This window comes from Balaenoptera acutorostrata, chromosome 1 (genome assembly GCF_949987535.1).
Source record: "Balaenoptera acutorostrata chromosome 1, mBalAcu1.1, whole genome shotgun sequence".
Taxonomy (NCBI): domain Eukaryota; kingdom Metazoa; phylum Chordata; class Mammalia; order Artiodactyla; family Balaenopteridae; genus Balaenoptera; species Balaenoptera acutorostrata.
In genome coordinates, this window is record NC_080064.1 from 9,277,924 (window position 1) to 9,300,318 (window position 22,395).

The 22,395-nt window shown below is 57.4% G+C and overlaps 2 protein-coding genes across 7 annotated transcripts in view; one reads left to right on the plus strand and one right to left on the minus strand.

The window, feature by feature from the left end:
- Positions 1-20,752, plus strand: C1H1orf167 (chromosome 1 C1orf167 homolog). Its single transcript, XM_057530188.1, is given in 23 exon segments — positions 1-70; positions 1,152-2,379; positions 2,712-2,831; positions 3,055-3,262; positions 4,096-4,232; positions 6,600-6,715; positions 7,164-7,249; positions 7,252-7,349; positions 9,804-9,979; positions 10,485-10,665; positions 12,297-12,471; positions 12,776-12,906; positions 13,570-13,721; positions 13,724-13,774; positions 14,690-14,834; positions 15,865-16,254; positions 16,876-17,149; positions 19,192-19,334; positions 19,530-19,623; positions 19,625-19,741; positions 20,031-20,132; positions 20,233-20,345; positions 20,635-20,752. Coding segments are annotated over 23 exon segments (4,425 nt in total).
- The window catches only part of MTHFR (methylenetetrahydrofolate reductase), a 15,824-nt gene continuing 12,347 nt past the window's right edge, over positions 18,919-22,395 (minus strand). For all 6 annotated transcript variants that reach the window (XM_007169974.3, XM_057535717.1, XM_057535705.1 and 3 more), the window contains one exon: positions 18,919-22,166. In XM_007169974.3, the coding sequence (XP_007170036.2) occupies positions 21,948-22,166 (219 nt within the window). In that variant the 3' untranslated portion in view covers positions 18,919-21,947. The remainder of the gene's footprint in view (positions 22,167-22,395) is intronic.

Sequence of the window (22,395 nt, forward strand, 5' to 3'; positions counted from 1 at the left end):
ATGGAGCTGAGACCTGACACCAGCCACAAGGAGAATGTGCCCCCCAGGCCGGCCACCCCCCTGAGGCCAGGCAAGAGGCTCAGTGGGTCTGGGTCAGAGGTGGCAGGAGCGAGGTCCCCTCGGGTAGCAGCCCAGCGCCCCTTTCCCAGACAGGCCAGCCCAGGGCCTTGCTAATTCCAGAGATTAGCTGTTCAGGGCCAGCTGGGCCGGGACAAAGTCTTCCAGCCTGGGGCGCGAGGGAGGGTCAGGAAGTCAGGACATGAGGTGAGGAGGGGGGCGCAGGAGTAGGCCTGTCTGGGGCCCCTGGCAGAGAAGGGGCCCTCACAGGTCGGTCTTGTGGCAGCGCTGGTGGGCTGGGAACCTCCCTGCTCAGGTTCCTGGGGCTTCCAGAAGGCCACAGAGCTGGTGCAGCCAAGAGTGGGAGCAGCCCGAGAACAGATTCAGATTCCTATTTACTTGCCAGTTTCTCTGTGTTCTAGCTGTGTGACCGTGGGGCAAGGTGCTTAACTTCTCTGACCTTTAGTTCCTATCTACAAACTTACATGGCCCACTCTACCTGCCAGGCCCTCCCAGGGCATCTCACCCGCCCCCAAGAGGCCTTGTCTCCCAGCTTCAGAATGGCCTGGGGGCTGGGGAGACCGGCAGGGAGGGAGCGCCACCCCCTCAGGGCCAGAGCAGCCCACGTTTAGCTGTTTGATATGTTGAGTCTTGCTTTCAGCCCAGCTGCGGACGCCCCAGCACCTCTTTGCTCAAGCTGGACACCAGGGAGCCGTCAGTGACACTTCTCTTTCCTTCACCCTCTTCTAGGCCTTCTCAGCAGACCTGATCTGTCTCCTTCTCTCCACCCTCCTGCCGCCCCCATCCCAGCCCCATCATCTCTCGCCTGGGACCCCTCAGCAACCTCCCAACTATCTCCCTGCTTCCCTCTACCCTCCTCCCTGCCCCTCCCCTGTCCCTGCTCTGAGTCCCTGCACTGCCACCAGGTCGCTGCTCTGGCTCAAGACCCCCGGGTGCATCCATTGGTCCACCTGGGATGACAGAGCTGACGCAGACCTCTGGAGCCTGGGCTCCCTCCCGTGTGGCGCCCTGTCCCTCCCCAGCACTGACCACCAAGTTCTCCCCCAGGGCATAACTGTCTGTCCTCTTTTTAGAGCAATGGAGACTCCGGAAGAGCCTGGCCAGTAGACATGGCCGGTGGGTGCCCGTGGGCCAGGCCAAGAGCAGGGGGCCTGCCACCACACCATCCCTGGGGGCAGCGCTGTGCCAGGAGCCCTGCCGAGTCCAGAGCAACCTGACCAGCCCCAGCCTGGGCCTCGCCCTGAGGGACACGACTGGCCAGCTGACCAACTCAAGCTTCCGGCAGCAGAGCAACTTGCAGCCCCTGGCCGGGAGGCCCCAAGGGAGAGCCCAGGCGTTTGCCATCCAGCAGAGCAACCTGAGCGTCAGGGAGACCAGCGTGGCTGAGTGGGGACGTCGCTCCTGGTCGGGGGCTCAGGAAAGCTTCTGGCCGCACAGGATGCCCGGGGGAAGCCCCCTACCCCGAGGGCCACTGGCTTCCCCAGCCTCCCGCCCAAGGTGGTCCCGGCTGCTGTGCACCAATACCCCCTGCCCAGACATTGGGCCCGCTGCAGGCCTGGGCCCGCTCGAAGGGCACACACGGCCGGACCCCAGATCCCAGTGTGGCCTGGGGAGCTGGACCTCCAGGCTCGTGGGGGAACCCCTCACCCTGGAGGATCTGGCTGTCCCTGCCCAGAGCCGGGCTCGGGCTCCGTCCCAAGCTGCCCTTCACCAGCTGCTGGCCTCCGTGCAACGCCTAGAGCGTGAGGCAGTCCGTCTCAGGTGCCAGGCATCCCGGGAACCCCCAGGCCCTGTGCAGCAGGAGCCCTGGACCAGAGCTGGCCAGATACTCCCTGCTCACCCCCCGCCCAGCCAGCCTGTTCTTGCATCCTGGGATGAGAGGAGGAAACATTCCCAAGGTTTCAGGGAAACTGCAGGTTTCCCAGAAGCACCAGGGGTCCAGGATGGTCTCTCAGACTCTCAGGCAAGCAGCAAGCCTGCATTACTGGAGACTACTTTGGAGATGCTGCCCGGGGTTGCCCTTGACCCTGGGCAGGGGGTCCTTCCTGCCCACCCTGTAAGGCGAGGAGAGAAGTGCTCCCCAGGGACTACATATGGCAGGGGACAGAGGGAGGACCCCCTGCTCCCTCAAGGGGCGGGCAGCAGGGAGGCCAGACTCTGCTCTTCAGCCTCGTCCAGTTCAGCCCAGGGCATCCTTGCTGGGCGGGAAGGAGGGGACAGGACCCCACGGGAGCAGGTCGGCAGGGAAGAAGAGAGGCCGGCTTCCCGTCCGCCATACACGGCCCCCGCGAGGAGTGCCCTGTAGGTGAGGCCAGAGGGGTCTGGGAGTGGGAACTGGGGGACTCTGGGTTGGGGGAGGAGGGCTGCCTCCCAGGAATTCTCGCTCCAAGCTGGCTGTCACTCCTCTGTCACCCTCCCTCAGAAAGGGAGGCCGTGGGCAGGCAGGCTTAGCAGGGGGTGTCCAGTCCTGCTTGCTTCTTGGCCTGAGTGCTGTGTCGTATCCCTTTGTTTTCCAAGAACGAAGCCGGAAACACGGTGAGCCTGGAGTCTGAGATAGGTCGGTGAGGTCATGGGCTGCGGGGTGGGAGCCGGGGCCATGCTCCTGGGACGCCTCCTCTCGCATTTGCCTGCAGACTCGGGCCTGACGGAGATCAGGCCCGGATGGCAGATCCTTGCAGAATTTCAGGGGGAGGGAACCTCCCGGGCCCCAAGGACGGGAACACGGGAATGCTGCCCCCGGGAATCCTAAACCTGTGAGGCTGTCCTGCGTTCATTCTCCTGCCCCCAGGAGCTCTCTTGTCTGGGATTTCCAAGGCTAGCCCCCCACAGAGGGAAGTTCTCCCGGGGTCCAGCCAGCTCTCCTGCCGCAGCGTGGAGCCTCCCTGCTGGAAAGGCGACGTGGGTGCTGCTGAGCCCCCCGCTCTCCCCGGGACTGGGGACCAGGCCCATCCCCTGGTCAGCCTGGTCTGTCCCCAGCCGGCAGTGGCCGTCCAGATGTTTCAGAGCGTGGCGGCACTGGGTGCAGAGGCGGCGGGCAGTGGCAGCGGCCATGGCGCTGGGCCGCCGGCAGCTGTTGCGCGGGGGCCCACGGGCACCACGGTGGACACTGTGGCTCTGGGAGGCCCAGCTGGAGGCGGCGTGGGGACGACACACGCAGGCCCTGCTGGCGCGGACCTTCCAAAAGGTTAGGGGCCTCCAGGCTGGACCATGGGGAGGTGGTGAAGTGCCCGTGTGTCTGGGGAGGAGGCTCTCCTGGGGCGCAGGTTGTTCCTCCTGAGTGATTGGCGGTAGGGGGGGAGGCGGTGTCAGCCCAGACGTGACCGAGCTCTGCCTGAATTCAAATCCTGTCTCCGCCACTTTCCTTTTCCCCACATTTTCTCACTGTGTGAGCTTGGGCAAGTTACTTAACCTCTCTGTGCCTTAGTTTCTTTAGCTTTAAAATGGGATCATAATAGTACATACCTCTCAGGGTTGTTGTGAGGTTAAATTAACAAATATAAGGAACTCAGAACCCTGCCTAGCACATAGCAAGCACGCTACTGTTTCAGTGGTTGCTATTTTTTGTTGTTTGTTTTGCTTTTTGTTTCTGTTTGGCTGCACCGTGTGTCATGCGGGATCCTAGTTGCCCAACCAGGGATCGAACCCATGCCCCCTGCAGTGGAAGCGCAGAGTCTTAACCACTGGACCACCAGGGAAGTCCCGGTTGTTATTTTTCACTAGCGGTTTGCCAGCCAGGACTAAGAGGGAACTTCTATGTTCTTCCCTCCTTGGGAAAAGTGCTTTAGGAGGGCCCAGCTCCAGGTTTTGTCTCCCAAGGAAAACCCTGCCTCTTGGGCTCTATCTCTCCATTCATTCATTCATTCATTCATTCCCAAAGAGGCAGGGGAGTCTAATGGTTAAAACCACAACGTCTGACTCGTGTCCCCGCCCTTCCTGGTGCCCCCCCCCCCCCGCCACTGCTCAGGGTACATTTGAGGCTACAGCCAACGTTCCTCTTCCCCTTCTCTCTTGTCCCAGTGGAGAAACTTGATTCAGCAGCAGAAACAAGGGCAGCTTCACATCCAGGCTGGGCCAGGACCCCCATCCTCCGGGGGAGGCCAGGACCGAGGCCCCTCAGGAAGGAAGCCGGTGGTGGACACTGCCTGGAGAAGCAGGTAGTCTGGGACACCCCAGGTCGGTCAGTGTGACCTGGGCAGTGCTGGTGGCCTTCCCTCCCTCCTTGTCCCCCGTTTCCCCTCCCCCACAAGAGAATGAGGATAAAACCAGCAAATGTGGACAAAGATTTGTGCAAAAGGATGTCCATCATGGCGTTATTTACACTTCGTGAAAACTTCGAAACAGCCTAAATACCCAACAGCAAGAGAGAAAATTGTAGTTTAACCATGTGATAAACATTTGGCAACAGTTCAATATGATGCTTATCGAGATTTTTGAAATTCCCTCCCCACTCTTTTTTTCTTTATTTTTTGTTTCGGTAGCTTTACTGGTGTTCTTTCTAATCATAACAGTAATGCATGTTTGATTTGCAAAAACATTCGAGATAGATGGAAGTATTTCAATTAATTTGAAAGTTTCACCTCCCTCCTTACATATATTATTCCCCTTCCTGGAAGTAGGTTTATGGGTATTTGCATAAAATTTTTAATGAGAAGAAAAAGGGTTATGGCAATGTTCAATGAAAAAAAAAGAGGATAAAAAAATAGTACCTAACATATTTTTTTCTATGAACGTAAGACGGTGCATAGAAAAAAAAACCAGAAGCAAAAATACTAAAATGTTGCATAACAATGTGAATTACTTAATACCACTGAACTGCTCACTTAAAAATGGTTAAGATGGGGACTTCCCTGGTGGTGCAGTGGCTGCGAGTCTGCCTGCCAGTGCAGGGGACACGGGTTCAAGCCCTGGTCTGAGAGGATCCCACATGCTGCGGAGCAACTAAGCCCGTGTGCCACAACTACTGAGCCCGAGTGCCACAACTGCTGAAGCCCGCATGCCTAGAGCCGGTGCCCCGCAGCAAGAGAAGCCACCACAACGAGAAGCCTGCGCACCTCAGTGAAGAGTAGCCCCTGCTCACCACAACTAGAGAAAGCCTGTGCGCAGCAACGAAGACCCAACGCAGCCCCAAATAAATAAATTAATAAATTAATTAATTTTAAAATGGGTTAGAATGGGCATCATCAGAAAATCTACAAACAACAAATGCTGGAGAGGGTGTGGAGAAAAGGGAACCCTCTTGCACTGTTGGTGGGAATGTAAATTGATATAGCCACTATGGAGAACAGTATGGAGGTTCCTTCAAAAACTAAAAATACAACTACCATATGACCCAGCAATCCCACTACTGGGCATATACCCAGAGAAAACCGTAATTCAAAAAGAGTCATGTACCACAATGTTCATTGCAGCACTATTTACAATAGCCAGGTCATGGAAGTAACCTAAATGTCCATTGACAGATGAATGGATAAAGAAGATGTGGCACATATACACAATGGAATATTACTCAGCCACAAAAAGGAACAAAATTGAGTTATTCGTAGTGAGGTGGATGGATTTAGAGTCTGTCATACAGAGTGAAGTAAGTCAGAAAGAGAAAAACAAATACCGTATGCTAATGCATATATATGGAATCTAGAAAAAATGGTACTGATGGACCTAGTGGCAGGGCAGAAATAAAGACATAGATGTAGAGAACGGACTTGACACAGTGGGGGAAGGGGAGGCTGAGATGTAGTGAGAGAGTGGCATTGACATATATACGCTACCAAGTGTTAAATAGATAGCTAGTGGGAAGCTGCTGCATAGCATAGGGAGATCAGCTTGATGCTTTGTGATGACCTGGAGGGGTGGGAGGAAGACTCAAGAGGGAGGGGATATGGGGATATATGTATACATATAACTGATTCACTTTGTTGTACAACAGAAACTAACACAACATCGTAAAGCAATTATACCCAATAAAGATGTATAAAAAAATTCAAAAAGTAAAAAAAGAAAGTCACGATAATCACATCAGTATTCCTTTAAAAAAATGGTTAAATGGTAAATTTTATATTATGTGTATTTTACCACTATTAAAAATACAAGTAAATAAATGTCATCCCCCATCCCCCCCCCCAAAAAATGCTAAAATGATGGTCATCTCTGGAGTGGTGAGATTAAAGGTGGTTATTTTCTTTTCCTCAATTTTCCATTCCAGTGATGTATTGTTTTTGTTCCTATTTTTAAATGAAACAAATGTGTTTAAAATAATTATTTAAGTAATATTTATTTTAATGCATGTGTGTTGTAAAAAACCCTAATAGTATTGACGAGAATTCAGCAAAAGCAGAACCCTCCCCCCAAATCACTTACATAATCAGGAGTAGAACGTACTGTCTGTAACAGAACAGGGGGTGGCTCAGCACGCCTTTGCTCCTGCAGGCAGACGGCACTGCAGGACTGGGGTGGATGGGTTGGGACCAGGTGCCCTCCCTCTGCCTGGGCATCAGTTTCTCTCTGGGCAATTTTACTCTCAGTCCAAGTAGTCGGAGGGAGAAGGTGGGAGCCCAGCCGATTCCGTTGTGTTCTGGGCCGAGGCCAGATGGAGGAGACAGGGGAGTCCAGATCCTGCAGGCTCTGCAACAGCTGGCTGGTAAGATGTGGGACGCTGGGAAACGGGGGAGACGGAGTCAGGCAGGGCAGGGGGTCCTCAGTGAGTGAATGAGTGTTTATCGAGTATCTACTCTGGCAACTTCCCAGACAAGACCTCATTTGATTCTCTCGTGGTGACCTCAGCAAGGCAGTGTGCCCATTTTACTGATGGGGAACTGAGGCACAGAGACACGAAGTGACCAGCTCAAAGACACACAGTATGAGATGCGCACATCCTGCATTTGTGTGCCATGGACACTGGTACAGGCCGGACAGAAGCTTGAGTGTTAGAATCGGCAAGTCCTTAGACATGACTCACTCGTGGGGAAACTGAGGCCCAGAGACGGAGAGGGACTGGCCGGAGGCCACACGGCCTGGGGTCCCAGGAGTCAGTGGTCCCTCCTGGCCCTGATGCTCCCCTCCGTTCACTCCCTCTTCCCTCCCTGCAGCCTTCCTCCTGTGGAGCCATCAGAAGGAATGGGCCAGGCGGGAGAAGGGGGTCCAGGGAGAGGCCTCCGGGGCCACGCTGAGGACGCAGAGGATGGAGAGGCCCCCCAGGCCTGGTGCTCTCCTGCTGCAGCTGCAGCCTGGCTGTCCCCACTGGACACCCAGTGCCAGAGGGCCTGGCTCTGCAGGTAGGGGGAAGTGGGAATGGGGACCGCCTCCCCTGAGGCAGAGGGTGGGATGCAGCTGGGAGATGCCCTTTAAGTCAATTCTTGACTCCTAGTGTTGAAATGATGAAAATAAGAAATGAATACATGTGCCATTTACTGAGATGCTAAGACCTGCCAGACACCACCCAGGGGCTGGGATTTAGTCATAAGCAAAGCTTAATGCCCGCTGTCACTGGCCCTCATGGAACCCATGGCCCAGTGCAGGGACAGGCAGGAAGTTAACAATCACAAAGGGTGTGTGTGTGTGTGAATACCACCAAAGTTAAGTGTTGTGAAGGGAAGAAACACAGATCTACATGAAGTGGTTTTTTTCCTTGTTAACTATTTTATTATGGGACCTTTTTTTTTTTTTAATTAATTAATTTATTTATTTATGGCTGTGTTGGGTCTTCGTTTCTGTGCGAGGGCTTTCTCTAGTTGTGGCAAGCGGGGACCACTCTTCATCGCGGTGCGCGGGCCTCTCACTATCGCGGCCTCTCTTGTTGCGGAGCACAGGCTCCAGACGCGCAGGCTCAGCAGTTGTGGCTCACGGGCCCAGTCGCCCCACGGCATGTGGGATCCTCCCAGACCAGGGCTCGAACCCGCGTCCCCTGCATTGGCAGACAGACTCTCAACCACTGCGCCACCAGGGAAGCCCTGGACATTTTTATCTTACATAAAAGTAGGGAAAATAGGATAATCAACCTCAGCGTACCCATCATCCAGTTTCACGAAAATCACCTCCTGAGAAAATTTGTTTAATCTGTACCCTGGCTACTTCCCCCACTACATAATTTTGAGGCAAATCCCATGCATCCTACCATTTCATCTGTAAATATTTCTGTAGCATCTCTAAAACATAAAGTGTCTTTTAAACAACAGAACCACCATGCCAGGATCACACCTAAAAAATGAATAATTCCTTAATACCAACAAATATCTGGTCAGCATTCAAATTTCCAATTGTTTTACAAGCAAATATGTTGTTATAGTTTTTTTTTTTTTTTTGGTATTTATTTATTTATTTATTTTGGCTGCGCTGGGTCTTAGTTGCGGCACGCAGGATCTTTGTTGTGGCATGCAGACTCTTAGTTGTGGCATGCACGCGGGATCTAGTTCCCCAATCAGGGATCAAACCCAGGCCCCTGCACTGGGAACACGGAGTATTACCCACTGGACCACCAGGGAAGTCCCTGTTGTTATAGTTTGTTTGTATTGGGATCTAAATAAGGCCCACATGCTGTCATTGGTTGAGGAGTCCTTAAGCTCTTTTTAATCTAGGGGCTCTCCTCTGTTGTTTTAGTTTGTTTGTTTGTTTCCTTGCAAGTTATCTGTTGAAGAAACCGGGCTGTTTGTCAGGTAGAGTTTCCTACTGTCTGCATTTTGCTGATTGCATCCCCCGATAGAGTTTTCTTTTTCTTTTTCTTTATCTTTTTTATAAATTTATTTATTTATTTATTGTCTGCGTTGGGTCTTCGTTGCTGCGCGCAGGCTTTCCCTAGTTGTGGCGAGCAGGGGCTACTCTTTGTTGTGGTGCGTGGGCTTCTCGTTGCAGTGGCTTCTCTTTGTTGCGGAGCGCAGGCTCTAGGCGCGCGGGCTTCAGTAGTTGTGGCACAAGGGCTCAGTAGTTGCAGCTCGCAGGCTTAGTTGCTCCGCGGCATGTGGTATCTTCCCGGACCAGGGATCGAACCCGTGTTCCCTGCATTGGCAGGCGGATTCTTAACTACTGCAGCACCAGGGAAGTCCTCGATAGAGTTTTCTATGAGAACTTTTGACAAAGGGAGCTGACCTCGACCAGGGTTCAGCAGAGATGGGAAGGGTGCATGGCTGACTGGTGGAGGGACAGCAGACAGGAGTGCCAGGCAGAGGGAACGGAACAGCATGTGCAAAGACCTCTGACAGGGAGAGGAACATGGAAAATTCAAAGAACGGCAGTCCAGTCGGAACCCTGTTAGTATGGGGTTGGGGGCTGGGGTGGTTTGAGATGAAGTTGGAAAGGTGTGTAATGGTGGGTGGGGGACAGACCATGCAGAGAGTGCCTTGTTGGCAGTGGGGAGGAGTCGAAATTTTATCATCAGAGCAAGGGGACTGCTGCTGGAGGATTTTAGCAAGAGAGTAAGGTAAGTTGATTTGAGATTTGAAAAATATCACTCTGGTTACCGTGTAGGCACTGACTGGAGGGGCGGGGGCAACAGTGGGTGCAGGAGGGCAGGTAGGAGGCTGCTGAGGCCATCTGGGCACCCAGAAGTGACGGTGTGGCCTGAGCAGATGGCATGCCGCACCATCCTTACAGCAGCCCCATTTTACAGACAGGAAAGCTGAGGCTCACAGAGGTGAGTGGCTTGCCCAAGGCCTCCGTGGTGTGTCTGGCACATGGCAGGAGGCTGCAGCTGCAGTCATTACGATGAGCACCAGCACCTTCTCTTGGCTCTCCAGGTGCTTTGGGGCCTGGCAGCGGTTCGTGCAAAGAGGGACCCGGTACCGGGACCACATGGCCAACCGCTGCGCAGGGACCCTGAGGATGTGCCTGCAGCAGTGGGTGCAGATGAAGCAGCTCCAGGCCTCAGATGGGGCGCAGGTGACCCAGCTGTCCCTTTGTTGGCAGAAGGCAGGTGAGCGCGTGGCGGGCCGAGGGCCTCCCTCTCCCTCCCACCCCAGCAAACAGCATCACTTAAGCTCCTTCTGCAGTCGCCCAGTTGATTCATGGATTCTCGTGGTGGGAGGTGATGGGATCGGGAGCTTTCTCGGGGATGCAGCCTGGCAGGGCTGGGAGGGTCTGGAGGGGTCTCTGGAGCAGCAGGCTTTTGTGGGCCCCATCCTGACCTCCATCGTGAGCTCCTCTAGGCGAGAGACCTGTTCAATCTTCCACCTGCAAGAGATGCAGCCCCTGCTTCTGGGAAGCTCCTGGTCTTAGGGGGATGTACAACCCCTGCCCCCGACCGACCAAAACCTGACAGAGGAAGATGGGGTCTTCCAGGTGTCCCGGTGGGGAGGGTTTGGGGGTGGTGGGAGGGGGCAGTAGCCACGAGGGGAGAGGTCCTAAGGGGCCTGAGGCAGCGACCACCAATGGCTTTGAGCAGAGGGAGGTCACTGATTCATCTCTGTTCTGCTTCTCAGGGAACATGGCCCTCCTCAGCTCGGCCCCTGGGGGGGCCACAGCCCACGGCCTGGGGGTGGTGGCCCAGGCGCTGCCCCAGGAGCAAGGCCAGGGCTCCCTGCAGGAAGCCGGCCGGAGGCTGGCCCTCCGCCGGGCGCTGCTGCTCTGGAGGACGCGGCTCTCCCAGCGCCAGCGGGCGGAGTAGGTGTCCATGAGTTTGTGACCTGGGGTTGGGCCTGGAGGGCATGGGGTGGGAATGTGAGCAGTCCTTGGCACCGGATGGAGTGTCCCATAGGGAATGGGCCACATCCTGCTCCTCTCTGTGGCCCCAGCACGGGGCCTGGCACCCTGTGGTGCCCAGCAGGCATGGGGCCGGGGGAGGTAGCCTAGGGACACTGAGACAGTGATTGAGCAGAGAGCTGTGGGGGACAGGGAGTGGTCAGGGGTACAGACACGGAGTCCTGCCAAGGTGGCTGGAACCTGATGGGGAGGCTGGTTTAATGCTCGTCTCCCTCCCCAGAATCTGGACCCACCTCTCACCCATCTCCTGGCTAAGTGGGAGCCCCCTGGTGGCGGGAACCATGTCTGTCTCCTCACCACTGTCTCCCAGCGTCTTGCAGATGCCCAGGCTGCCGAAGGCACAGAACAAATACCGTAAATGAATCAGTGAAGGAGCCACTTTTTCCCCTGCCCCCATTTGCCTTATTACACAGCTGGAGAAACTGAGGCTCAGAGGGGTCAAGCAGCTTGCTCAAAATCACACTGAATCAGGAGCAAGAAGGTGCCTATAGTGAGACCTTCTTGTGATGCTTTTTATACAAGATGGGATGCTGGGATTCAGAGCCCAGGCTGATGGTTATGGGTGAGAGGGCCGGTGGAGGTCAGGAGGGACCAGCTTCACTGACGGAATGTCAGCAGGAATGTAAGCCAGCAGCTGCAGGGTTAAGAATTCTGTCCTTAAAAGCTATACACCTAGCAGATCCCTCGCTGCGATCTATTGAAAGTCAGCCCTCGACACAAGGGGTTGTAAAGAAACAAACAAACAAAAAACCCAAAATAACAAACAAAAAAGAACAAAACAAGAAAAAAATAAAAACAAACCAAAAAAAGCTATACACGTGGCATCCATCAGCCCCACACCCACTTGGTCCACTTGGACCCTCAGTCTCTTTTAATGCGTCCCTGGAACTCTAGGGAAACTCAGTTCACCATGATCCTTCAGAACGCAGCCCTCCCTCCCCCAGTCTATCCTCTGGCCTTTGGGAACTGGGTCACAGTTCATATCTCCCTGCAACATATCTGAGGCTGCCCTGTAGCCTGAGATGAGTGCTTGGATCCCAGGTCTGCTGCTGTTTGGAGTTTGGGGAAATGACCTTCCCCCAGGCCTCAGTTTTCCTATCTTTATAACCCAGCGGAGGCAGAAATACTGGTGTGGGCTCTTGAGTCTTGGGTCCCTGGGCCTGGGCTCGGCTCCACCCCCCATCAACTGTGTGGTCCCCACGCACCCAGGGAGTGTGGCGAGGATCAACCAGGTGATCAGGGCAAGTAGAGCTGTGGTCTCGGCCTCAGCTGCTCACGGGGGGTCACCCTGGGGGCTTTGGAAAAAGTTGGGAAGCCCAAGCCGCACCCAGACCATTACATCAGAATCTCCGGGGCTGGGACCCCAGTGAGCATCGGTATTTCTTAGAGCCCCCGGTGGTCCTAGTGGGCGGCCCATGTGGGAGGTGGGGTTGCCCAGCTCTGGCCCAGCGTTTGGCTCACGGTGGCACCCTTCCAGCACCCCCAGCCAGGGGTGAGGGGGGGCCCCGGCACTCACCTGCCCCCTCCGGTAGCTCCTTCTTCAAGGGCGTGCAGCAGCCGGCGCTGTGGCACAGCCTGAGGGGTTGGCCCCTGAGGGTGCGGGATCCAGGCAGCGCCAGGACCACCTTGGCCCCAGCGGTTCTGAGTGGTGTTCTGGGTTGGGAGGCCCTGCCAGGCCACAGGACACCCCGCAGCTCCCTGGAGAAGGCGAGAGGCAGAGGGTGGGGAGGGCTGGGGAGGGGAGGAGAAGGGGGAGGGGAGGGGGAGGGGAGGGGGAGGGGAGGGGAGGGGTGGGGAGGGGAGGGGGAGGGGAGGGGAGGGGTGGGGAGGGGAGGGGAGGGGAGGGGGAGGGGAGGGGAGGGGAGGGGGAGGGGAGGGGAGGGGAGGGGGAGGGGAGGGGGAGGGGAGGGGAGGGGGAGGGGAGGGCAGGGGAGGGGGAGGGGAATGGAGGGACGGGGGAGGCGGGGTGGCAGTGCCCGGGGCACCCAGGACTCCACACCTCCTTCCCCAGGCTTCCCAGGCCCCCGCCCTCCTGGAGGCGTTCCGGGTGAGCTTTCTGTGGGCAGCTGGGCAGCGGCAGCAGGCGCGGGCCCAGCAGTCCCGGGGCGTGGCAAGGTGGCACCAGCGCACCCTTCAGAGGCGGTAGGGACCCCTCCCCAGGACGGGTGAGCCATGCTGCCCACCACCCTTGGATTTACTGTTTCCCATCAATCCTTGCCCCTTCCCACCGTACCCCCTTGGGGTCTGCATCCCAGAGGGCTCCCCTCACACCCCAGACTCAGATCCTCTCAGAGCCTCCTGCCCTCCTACCCTGCCCTGCTGAGAGGTGTGAGGTATTCGTTTCTCCCAGAAATTTCACGGCTGTGGTAATCCCAGCTTTGTCCCTCACTGGCTGTGTGATCTTGGGCAAGTTGCTTAACCTCTCTCTGCCTCTATCTCCCCGTTCGTATGGGGGTAATAATAGGACTCACTCCAATGGGAATCAGCGAGGGAGGGGCACGCACATCCCCTAGCACAGTGCCTGGCGTTAGTAAACACTCAGCCCGTAGCAATGTTCCTCACTAGGAGCTGAGCACAGCACTTGGCATCGGGGGTCTGGGGTCCCACTGTATCCCGACCACCTGTCATTGTGACCCTCGGAGCAGCATTTAAGCCCTCCAGCCCCCAGCAACCCACTCTCCCCCATGATGGATGGAGGGAGAAGAGTCACCCCAAGCCCTCCCTGCTTCTGAGGGGAGGGGAGGGGAGGGCTGGGCTGGCCCAGGGTGGCAGTGACCACCTGAGGGTGGACACTCCCCTTCCCAGCATCCTCCTTGGCTGGAGCCACTGGGCAACAGCCCAGGGGGCCAGGAGAGAGCTGGCTGCCTGCCAGGCCTGGGATCAGAGCTGCAGGGCCACGCTGGGCCTGTGGCGGCAGCGGCTGGTGCAGCAGCAGGAGACGGAACAGTGGGCCCGGGAGTGGGGTGGGTACAGCAGCGACGTGCACTGGGCCACTGGCACTGCTGGCAGAGTGAGTTGGGGACTGGGACGGTGCACCAGGGCTGAGGGGGGCCAAGGTCCGTCAGGGACACCCAAGATTCTGGTCCTCTAGCACAGAGTCCAGTGATGGGACGCTCCCACAGGCCCCCCCCGCCCCCGCAAAGACTGGGTGGCAGAGCAGGACCGGGGGCCGTGGATGCTGTAGGCTTGGGTTCACGTTCCCCGCTCTTCCACTCCCTGGCTGTGTGGACTTTAAGCGTGCTACTTAACCTCAGCTTACTCATCCGTAAAATGGGGATAACAGTGGTACCCACCCGTGCTAGAGTGATTGCGGGAATTCTGTGAGACAATCCACACAAAGTGCTTGGCTCAGAACCTAGCTCCTCGTGGGTGCTACCATCATCATCACCATCTTCATCTTCATCCTTGTCATCCTCACCCGGCCTTCAGGAGTCACAGTGTCCTCAGAGCCCAGCACAGAAGGCGGGGATCACTGGGGGCAATTTTAGAGGCTTCTCACTCCACCGCTATCATATCAGTGGGCTGGCAGGTGGGGATTTGGTTGTGCTGGAAAGTTCATGTCCTGTCCACTGGGGACAGCTGCTTCCCCAGCCTAATCATTGCCCAGGAATGTTGGCCCAGTGTTGCCAGACCTCTGTTTTTACAGAAAACCTGGAAATCTGTATTTTTATGTGAATTCTCCTGATTCCTAAACATCGTCAAGAAATTAAAAAAACAAAACAAAACAAAACTCTGAGTTGGTTGGCCTGGTCACCAGTAGGACACCTGTAATGGGAGCATTTTAACCCAGACAGTTAGGTGGCCTCCTTGGTTCCCACTTGGGTAGAGGGCGGAGGCTGGCAGAGCAGGGGCCCGCGGTTCCTTGGGGCCCAGGCTGAGGCTGGAATGAGCGCCTAGGGGCACTTCAGCGTCTCTCTGGCCACAGGACAGCAGCTCTGGCGTGAAAAGTACCAGCGGTGTGTGTGGGCCTGCCTCCAGGGCCTGCGCAGGGCCGTGTTCCGGGGCTGGCAGGAGGCAGCAGCTCGTCAGAGACCCACGGCGGCCGGTCCAGAGCAGCTCCTACTGCAGAGGTGGCCGGGCCTGGGGGTGGGAGAGCGAGGGTCACCCCCACCCCAGGAAAAGCAGGGAGAGAGCCTAGGGATGGGAAGCTGGGTGGCCTCTGCAGCTCTAGGGGCAGGCCAGGCTGGAGGCCTGGGACCCGGGCATCATGGGCGTGAAGGGAGACCCCAGCCTGGAGTCAAAACCACCAAGCTTCCATTATATGAATTGTTTGGGAGATGGGGGATGGCAAGCCCCTAACCCCACCCAATGCCCTGACAAGCCCCAGGTCTCCACCTCCTGGCCAGGTCAGCCCTTTGGTTTCAGAGCTCACAGTTAAGATGGGGAAATCAGGGACTTCCCTGGCGGTCCAGTGGTTAAGACTCTGCGCTTCCACTGCAGGGGGGCATGGGTTCGATCCCTGGTCAGGGAACTAAGATCCCGCATGCCTTGAGGCCAAAAAAAAAAAAAAGATGGGGAAATCAACTGCTCAAACAGCCACCACAAAGAGAGAGAAATCTGAAATAGAGATGTTCTAGTGACACACATGTACCGTTCATGGGTGCATGTTTAAAAGCAGAGGGGACAGATGACACCTTCTCCCAGGGTTGGTTCTGTACAAACTCACACGCGTTCACAGTGTCCCCACGGGGGCACTGAACCATTCACTGCAGAGTGGCTGATGTTTTCTTGGTCCATCTGGGAGCGGGGACCACATTCTCCTCACTGACCTCCTGCCCCAGAGCGGCCTTGTGAGGGCAAGCAGGGCGTTCATGTTCTCTTGGTGGAGGGGGACCTGAAGCCACGGCTGCCGGGTTCCTACACCCTCCCGGGCAGCACCTGCCCCCGGAGCGGGGGTGAGTGCGTGCCAAGGCCCCTAAAAGAAAGCCAGAGCTTTCACGTGTTATACATCCATCCATACGTTCTTAAGGCACAGGGCTGTGTATGCAAAACTGTGAAGAACCAGTGATGGTTTGTGGGGAATTTTCGGGTGTAATTTTGAATTAATGTGACTTTTGACTGGGAAGGCGGCTGGGCCCCTTCTCTGCACCTGTTCTGTAGCCACTTCCAGGCCTGGTGTGGAGTAGTGAGAGACACAGGGATGGCCCGGGCCAAGGGTCCAGCCTTCCAGGATGGCCTGAGGAGATGGGCACCAGGGTCCACATTTGCCAGTGAAGCCCCAGAAGCTGCAGCCCGGCCTCGGGAGCAGCGCGTGGCCCGGGCCTCCTTCTCCTGCTGGAGAAGCCAAGAACAGGGACACCAGGTGGACATCAAGCTGAGGAGGGCCCGGGCCCAGCAGGCAAGGCAAGTGGCCCCCAGCCAGTGCTCTGAGGCCCGCCAGCAGGCAGGAGAGAGAACCCAGGCCCAGGCCCTGTGCTGGATGCTGTGGGCACGTAAGTCCTGCCTGCAGTGGGTCAGCCGAGACCATGCTGTCCCGAAGCTGAGCGCCAGGTGGGTGCCCATGGCCTGAGGGCAGCCCCGCACTGTGCTTCCAGTTTAGGCCTTGAGCTTGTTCGGGGCCAGGGTAGAGGGTATTTGATGGCTGGTGGCAGGTCTCAGGGGGCTATGGGTGATGAGGAGAGGAGGTCCTGGTCCCTGGGGTCAAATTCCAGCTCTGCACTTTCCAGCTATGCCACCCCTCTTTGGGCAAGTCTAACTTTGAAGGTCCAAGAAAGATTACAGGCCTGCCTTGCAGGGTGGCCCCGGGGATCAGGATAAGAAATAACATGTGCAAGTTCTCAGCTCAGCTCGGGCCAGACACATACCAGGTCCTGGATGATATAAAGCAGTGCTCGTGGGGGGATGGGAGGGAAGGAGCAGTTGGCAGGACTGCTTTCTCTGTGTCCCCAGTACAGGATGCCTGTCCCCGTCATGTGATATTCTGCTGCTCTCTGTGCCCATCTGAAGGTGATTTCTCCAGAAGAGGGATGGGGGAGGAGGAGCACAGGCACGGGCTTTGCCTGGAGGGCCGCCTCCTGCAGTGCACCGGCGGGGGCGGAGGAGGCCTCCCTACAGCCCGCCCTAGAGTCCCGGCCCTGACGGCCTCGGTGTGGGCTCCTCCCTCCCCGCCAGGGTCCTAGAGGCCTGCGCCCACTCAGCGACCGGGGGCCGTGTCCAGCGAACTGCCATCACCCAGTTCCAGCAGGCTGGGCCCAGGCGCCTCCTGCGAACCCACGGGGCCCAGTGGCGGACAACGCTGCTCAGAGTGTGGCTGGAACCACAGGCCGAGGCCCAGGAGGCCAGCACCGCCCACCCCAGGCCCAGAGCCAGCCTCAGGCACTGGCCTAGGCTGGCCACCAGAGGGCACCTCCTGGTGTTGATGAGCGCTCCAGCCCTGGGGAGGCAGGTGAGGCCCGGGCCACGTCGGGTGGGAGGTCCAAACGGACCTCAGGGCCACTGGCCTCAGAGTCAGCTTGATTCAGCCCCGATGGTGAGGGTGGTTGCATGCTTCTCCAGGACCCCAGCGGCCTTGTGGACACCACCCCTATGGGTTCTCAAGAGCCTCCTGGCCGGGCAGCCAGCCAATTACAGGTCCATCAGCACTTACTGAGCACCGAGTGCCAGCCCAGTGCTGATCTGCTACAAAGAAGCACCCTGGGTCGCATCTGTTAGGGAGACAGACACCTAAACTCATTATAAGTCATGGTACAGTCTAGGATCAAGAGAGGTAATTGGGGTCAGTAGCAATTTTTTGTCTTTTTTTTTTTTTTAATTAGGAAATGAAACATGCTCATTACAGAAAACCCAGAAAATATAAATGAAAAAATATTCCTTCATGACTCTCTCTACCCAAAGATAACTGCCAGTCCGTCTCCAGACCAGAAGCATTAGTTCTGATACCAGCAAATGGTGACAAAGAACTGGGTGGCCTAGCACGAGGGAAGAGGCCACAAGGAAACCCGGGCACAAAGAGTGACACTGCATGGCAGTCTAGGGACATGTCATTGCGGGACACATAGCTCCAGAGTCACTGGCAGGCCACAGAGTGTTCCTCAAGCTGAACTGGCATCATCAAGAACCCTGTTTCAGGATGCCACAAAATATGTCATAGACTCTACAAAGTTTCTAAGAAAAAAGATTAAAGTGGTTTGTTTTAAATGGAATTGAAACGGACTGGCTTTGGTTGTTTGCAGAATCCACATATTTACCTATGTGGGGCTATGGTGACAGCAGATTCTGGGGTCTCAGGGTATTTTATTTCTAGATCTGTGTTTCAAGAGAATTTTATTTTCAGAGTATGTTTATAAACACTTCCATTCCATTCCTGTCAGCAAAGGCAGGCAGGGATCCCGTTTACTGATGGAAAAACTGAGACTTGTAGAAACAAAGTAAATGTCAGGAATGGTAAATGGTAACTAGGGGGTTGAATTCCAGGCCCGCCTCTTTCTACCGCACGCACACGAGCGCCCAGGCAGCCCTCACCTAACGACGGGGGCGGGTTTTATGCCATCTCATGGTGGCACAGACTTCCTTAGAGAGCCCCTGGTGTCCGTATAGCGCAGTCGCTGGGGCTCGGGCCCTGGAGTCAGACCGCTCCCGAGAGGTGAGGCCTCAGACAAGTAATTTGACTTTATGAGGCTGAGTGGGGAGAGTAATGCTCACCTCACAGTGTGTACCTGGCACAGGTAAGCTCTGATTGGTAGCCATTTTTGGTCCACTCACCTTCCTGGGTCTCGAGCCATGTGGGAGTATGGGGAAAGCGGCAGTGGCGTGTACTGATGGCCATACTACTCTCGGGCCTTTCCTGTCTCCTCTGGGAGCCTCGGGGCTTGTGAGAGAATCCGTCCCACTTGTGTGCACACAAATAAGAGGCCCTGTTACTGGTCGGGAAAGGAATCCTGCCAGGTCACTTGGGCCCCTAGATGTCCAAGCCCATTGGTTCAGGGTTTCCTCTTTGTTCCCTCAGGCCCGCAGCTGCAGGCCACAGGCCACAGAGCCTGGCCTGCCCAGCCCAACCAAGCACCACAGCCCCAGTGGACAGAGGAAGCAGAGGGAAACGTCCCGGACTCAGAGTAAGGACACCCTCCCTCGGGGAATGAACAATGTCTGAAGTGCAGGGATGAGACCGTCACCAGCTCTCACGGGCCCGGAAATCAGCTTCAAACTCTTGGCGAATCTGTCTTACGTATTTACTGTTTTCCCCACCCATCTCCTCTTCTGGAATATTTCACAATTTTGAGAAAACAATTACAATTTCTCCGGCCCCACCCTTCGGGGCCACAGCCCAAGCCTTTGCAGGAGGTGTGGGCAGAGGTGGTGGAAGCAGGGACACAGGCTCAACACCATTTCTTGTTAACTCTCTTCCTAGGGCTCAGCTTCCAGAAGTACCGGGGGGAGAGCTTACTCCCCTGAATGATGTGTTAACCTCTTCCGACGCCCCTTTGCCAGGTGACAGAGAGCCTCCCCTCCCAGCTCCAGCTGCCGGGGCCCAGATGCGCCTGCTGGGCGCAGGGCCAGCGCCCTGTGGGGCCAGAAGGGGACCACAGCTCTGAGACCAAAGACCTCAAGGGCAAAGGCGAGGCTAAGAAAAGGTGTCTGGGGTGGGAGCAGAGCGCATGTATGTGGAGAGGAAGGGCTGAGAGTAGGGGTGGAGAGGGAGGGCTGAGGGCGTGGGCTGGGCTGAGGGGCTTGCCTGACCTGGGCCCTCCCTGGCCGGTGCTCGTCCCGCAGGATTCTGCGGCCCAGGTTCCAGGCCCGTGGCTCTGCCCTCTTTCCTGGCCATGAAGGGGTCGTGATGCCCTTGGCTGTCAGGACACACACCAGGGCCTCTCCCCTCAGGAGGAAGTACCTGCAGCGCTGGCGCCCTGAGGCACTGCTTCGCCGGCTCCGGGCTCCGGGGTTCCCCCGCAGGCGAGGCCCGGGCAGCTGCACGGCAGTGCTGGGTAGATGCTCGGGGGACGGACAAGCTGGCGCCGACACTGGTGAGTGGGGCGGCCCCTCCCCACCCTCACACTGATCTCCCGTCACGTCCCGTTCCCAGCCCTAATCCCTGGAAACGCAGTCTCTGAAAGGAAGTTCAGGCCTTTGGACCTACCAAGCCTGAAAGCTCGGGAACAGCTGCAGGAACCTGCACTGTTAACACAGCTCAGATGACACCTCCTCGTCACATCCCCTTCCTCCCAGTGCCGCAGAGCTGCAGGCAGGGAGAGGCAGCAGAGGGGCTGGGGGCTGCCGGGCCGGGGACAGTGGTGGGCCCAGCTCGGGGCCTCTCGCGACTGTCCCCATAGCTCAGGCAGTGGCACCTGAGGCGGGCCTGGCGACGGCGGGCCCTGCGGCTGCAGGTGTCTCAGCGATTACAGCAACAAGACGACAGCTGGGTCCATTCCCAGGTACTGGGGGGGGGGGCGGCCCCGCCCCCAGCAGGCCCTTCCTAGCAGTGCCACGCCTGCCCATTCCTGAGCTGCAGCCCTCCCTGCTTGCTGCCTCCAGAACCCCTTCTTTTTCAGGGGAGAGGTCAGTTCAGTTAGAGAAAACAGCCTGGATTCCAGAGCCCTTCGTTCAGCTGGTGACCACGTGCTGAGCACGGTCCTGCCCTGTCACTGGTCTGGGGACAGGGCTCGGCCTGTGGCACAGCTGCTGCTCACACGCGCCTGTGCTGGGCGCCCCTCCCTGGTACGCGCTCAGAGCCCAGCTTCCCTGATCACAGGTCCCATCACTTCCGAGCCTGTGCGTTTGGCCTGGGGCAGAGGGAAGGGCCTCCTCTTCCCTGGGGGCAGAAGGAGCTGGGCCCCGGAGTTCTTCCAGCACTGACTGCACGTGCCCAGGAGGGAGCCAAAGAGCTTCCCGCTGCCTGATTCCAGGCCTCTGAAACACGGCACCGGCGCCTGGCAGCAGGGGCCTGAGGAGCAGACCCAGCAGCAGTGCGAGGCCGGGGAGCGGGCGGGAAGCTGCCAGAGCCCCTGTGCTTGATGGACTTGGGGTGAAGCAGGGGGCCCAGCAGCAGCTGTGACCCGTTCCCCTGGAAAGGAAAACAGATCGGAGCCCCACCCACCTGAGGAGTACAGGCTCAGGCACAAGGCGCTCAGGCCAAGAGCTCTGAAGGACAATGAAACGCCCTCCTTAGCCCCAGCTGCTTCTCTCAGTCTCTCCTAAAGGCTGCCCCCCGTCCCACCCAGCCAGCCCCTCTGACCTGCTTCCTCTGCCGTCAGGCTGCCCTGTGGACGACCGGCCCCCTCTCCTTGCCCTGAGCGGTGAAGACCCGCAAGCAGGGACTGGCACGGGGACCAGCCTACGTGCACGTGTCAGTCACAGCCCCTGGGTAGTGCGGCTTGAGGGCTGAGGCCTGGGGAGCACTGCCAGACAGACAGCTTCCAGGACAGGGTGCACAGAGGGGAGGGAGCAGCGGGCAGGAGGAGGTCCTGCCCAGAAAATAAGCCAGGAGGAAGTCAGTCCTGCTCGGGCCAACCTCATCTTCACCCTCGATGGCAACAGGCAGGGTATCCCTTCACCCCTCAGAGCCAGGGGAGAAAAGGTAAGGCCAAGGGCTCCACCACGCACAAAGGTTGACACCTTTAACCCTTCAGAGGCACTTTCTCTCTCGAGCCACGGGAACAGAGACAACTGTTTCAAAAAGCAGCGCCGTAGAAAAGGGAGAAACAGCTGAGCTCTCGGCTAGGAGGTGAAAACTATTAGGTTTCAGTCCTAGGTCCGTCCAGGGGCCAGTGCCTGGCAGGGCAGTGGTCCGCCCCTTCATTCCCGAGCGGGTCTTGCCTGGCTGCCAGCGCCTTGGAGGTGGAAGCCTGCAGCGCCTTGACCTTGCCATGTCTCCTCTGCAATCCCACAGAGCCCACGGCCACGTTCGCTTTGCTTGTCCTCCATAGGCCCCAAGAGCAAGGTCACTGGCAGTCCCAGGCTGGCTCCTAAACCCTTCTCAGGGAGGTTGCGTTCTGCCCACGTGCTCCTCTGGGGGGTGGGGCTGCTTCCCACCGGAGCACAGACTCTCAGCCGAGCAGGGAACACCTGGCTCCCGTGTGGGGCGGACTCCGGTCCAGCCAGAGCCTGGAACCCGCACACCAGTCTAGCTGCCATTGTCGTGTTAGGGGGTGGGGGGACGTGAAGGAGAACGGGGGTCTCCCAGAGAACCAGGACGGAGAGGAGGAAGGCGGGACACAGTGGCCTCAAGCTAAGGGTGTCAGGGCTCAGGCTCACGGCGCCTCCGTCTCGCTCTTGTTCTGGGGGGGCCTGTTGAGAAGCTCAAACGTGTCTTCCACCACCTGCCACAGGCAGCTGTCCAGCGGGAACTCGTTGTCCACCAGGTTGACCAGGAAGTAGTTGTCATGGATGTACTGGATGATCATGCGGGACGGGGACTCCTCCTCATACAGCTTGCCCCACTGCTCGATCCACAGGGCGAAGGCCTCGTCCTGCACGCACGCACAGGCGCGCACGCGCAGACACACACGGAGACACCGGCACACACACAGACAGAAAGACACAGGTCCATACGCGGTCCCACATACAGACACACACTCAGACACGCCGGCCAGGTTAACAGGGCTGCCCTAGGGCCAGGGCTCCACACTCAGCACCCCACGGGCCTCTGCTGCTGCCCAACAAGACGTTTCCCAGAACAGAACCTGGCCCACTGCCAGT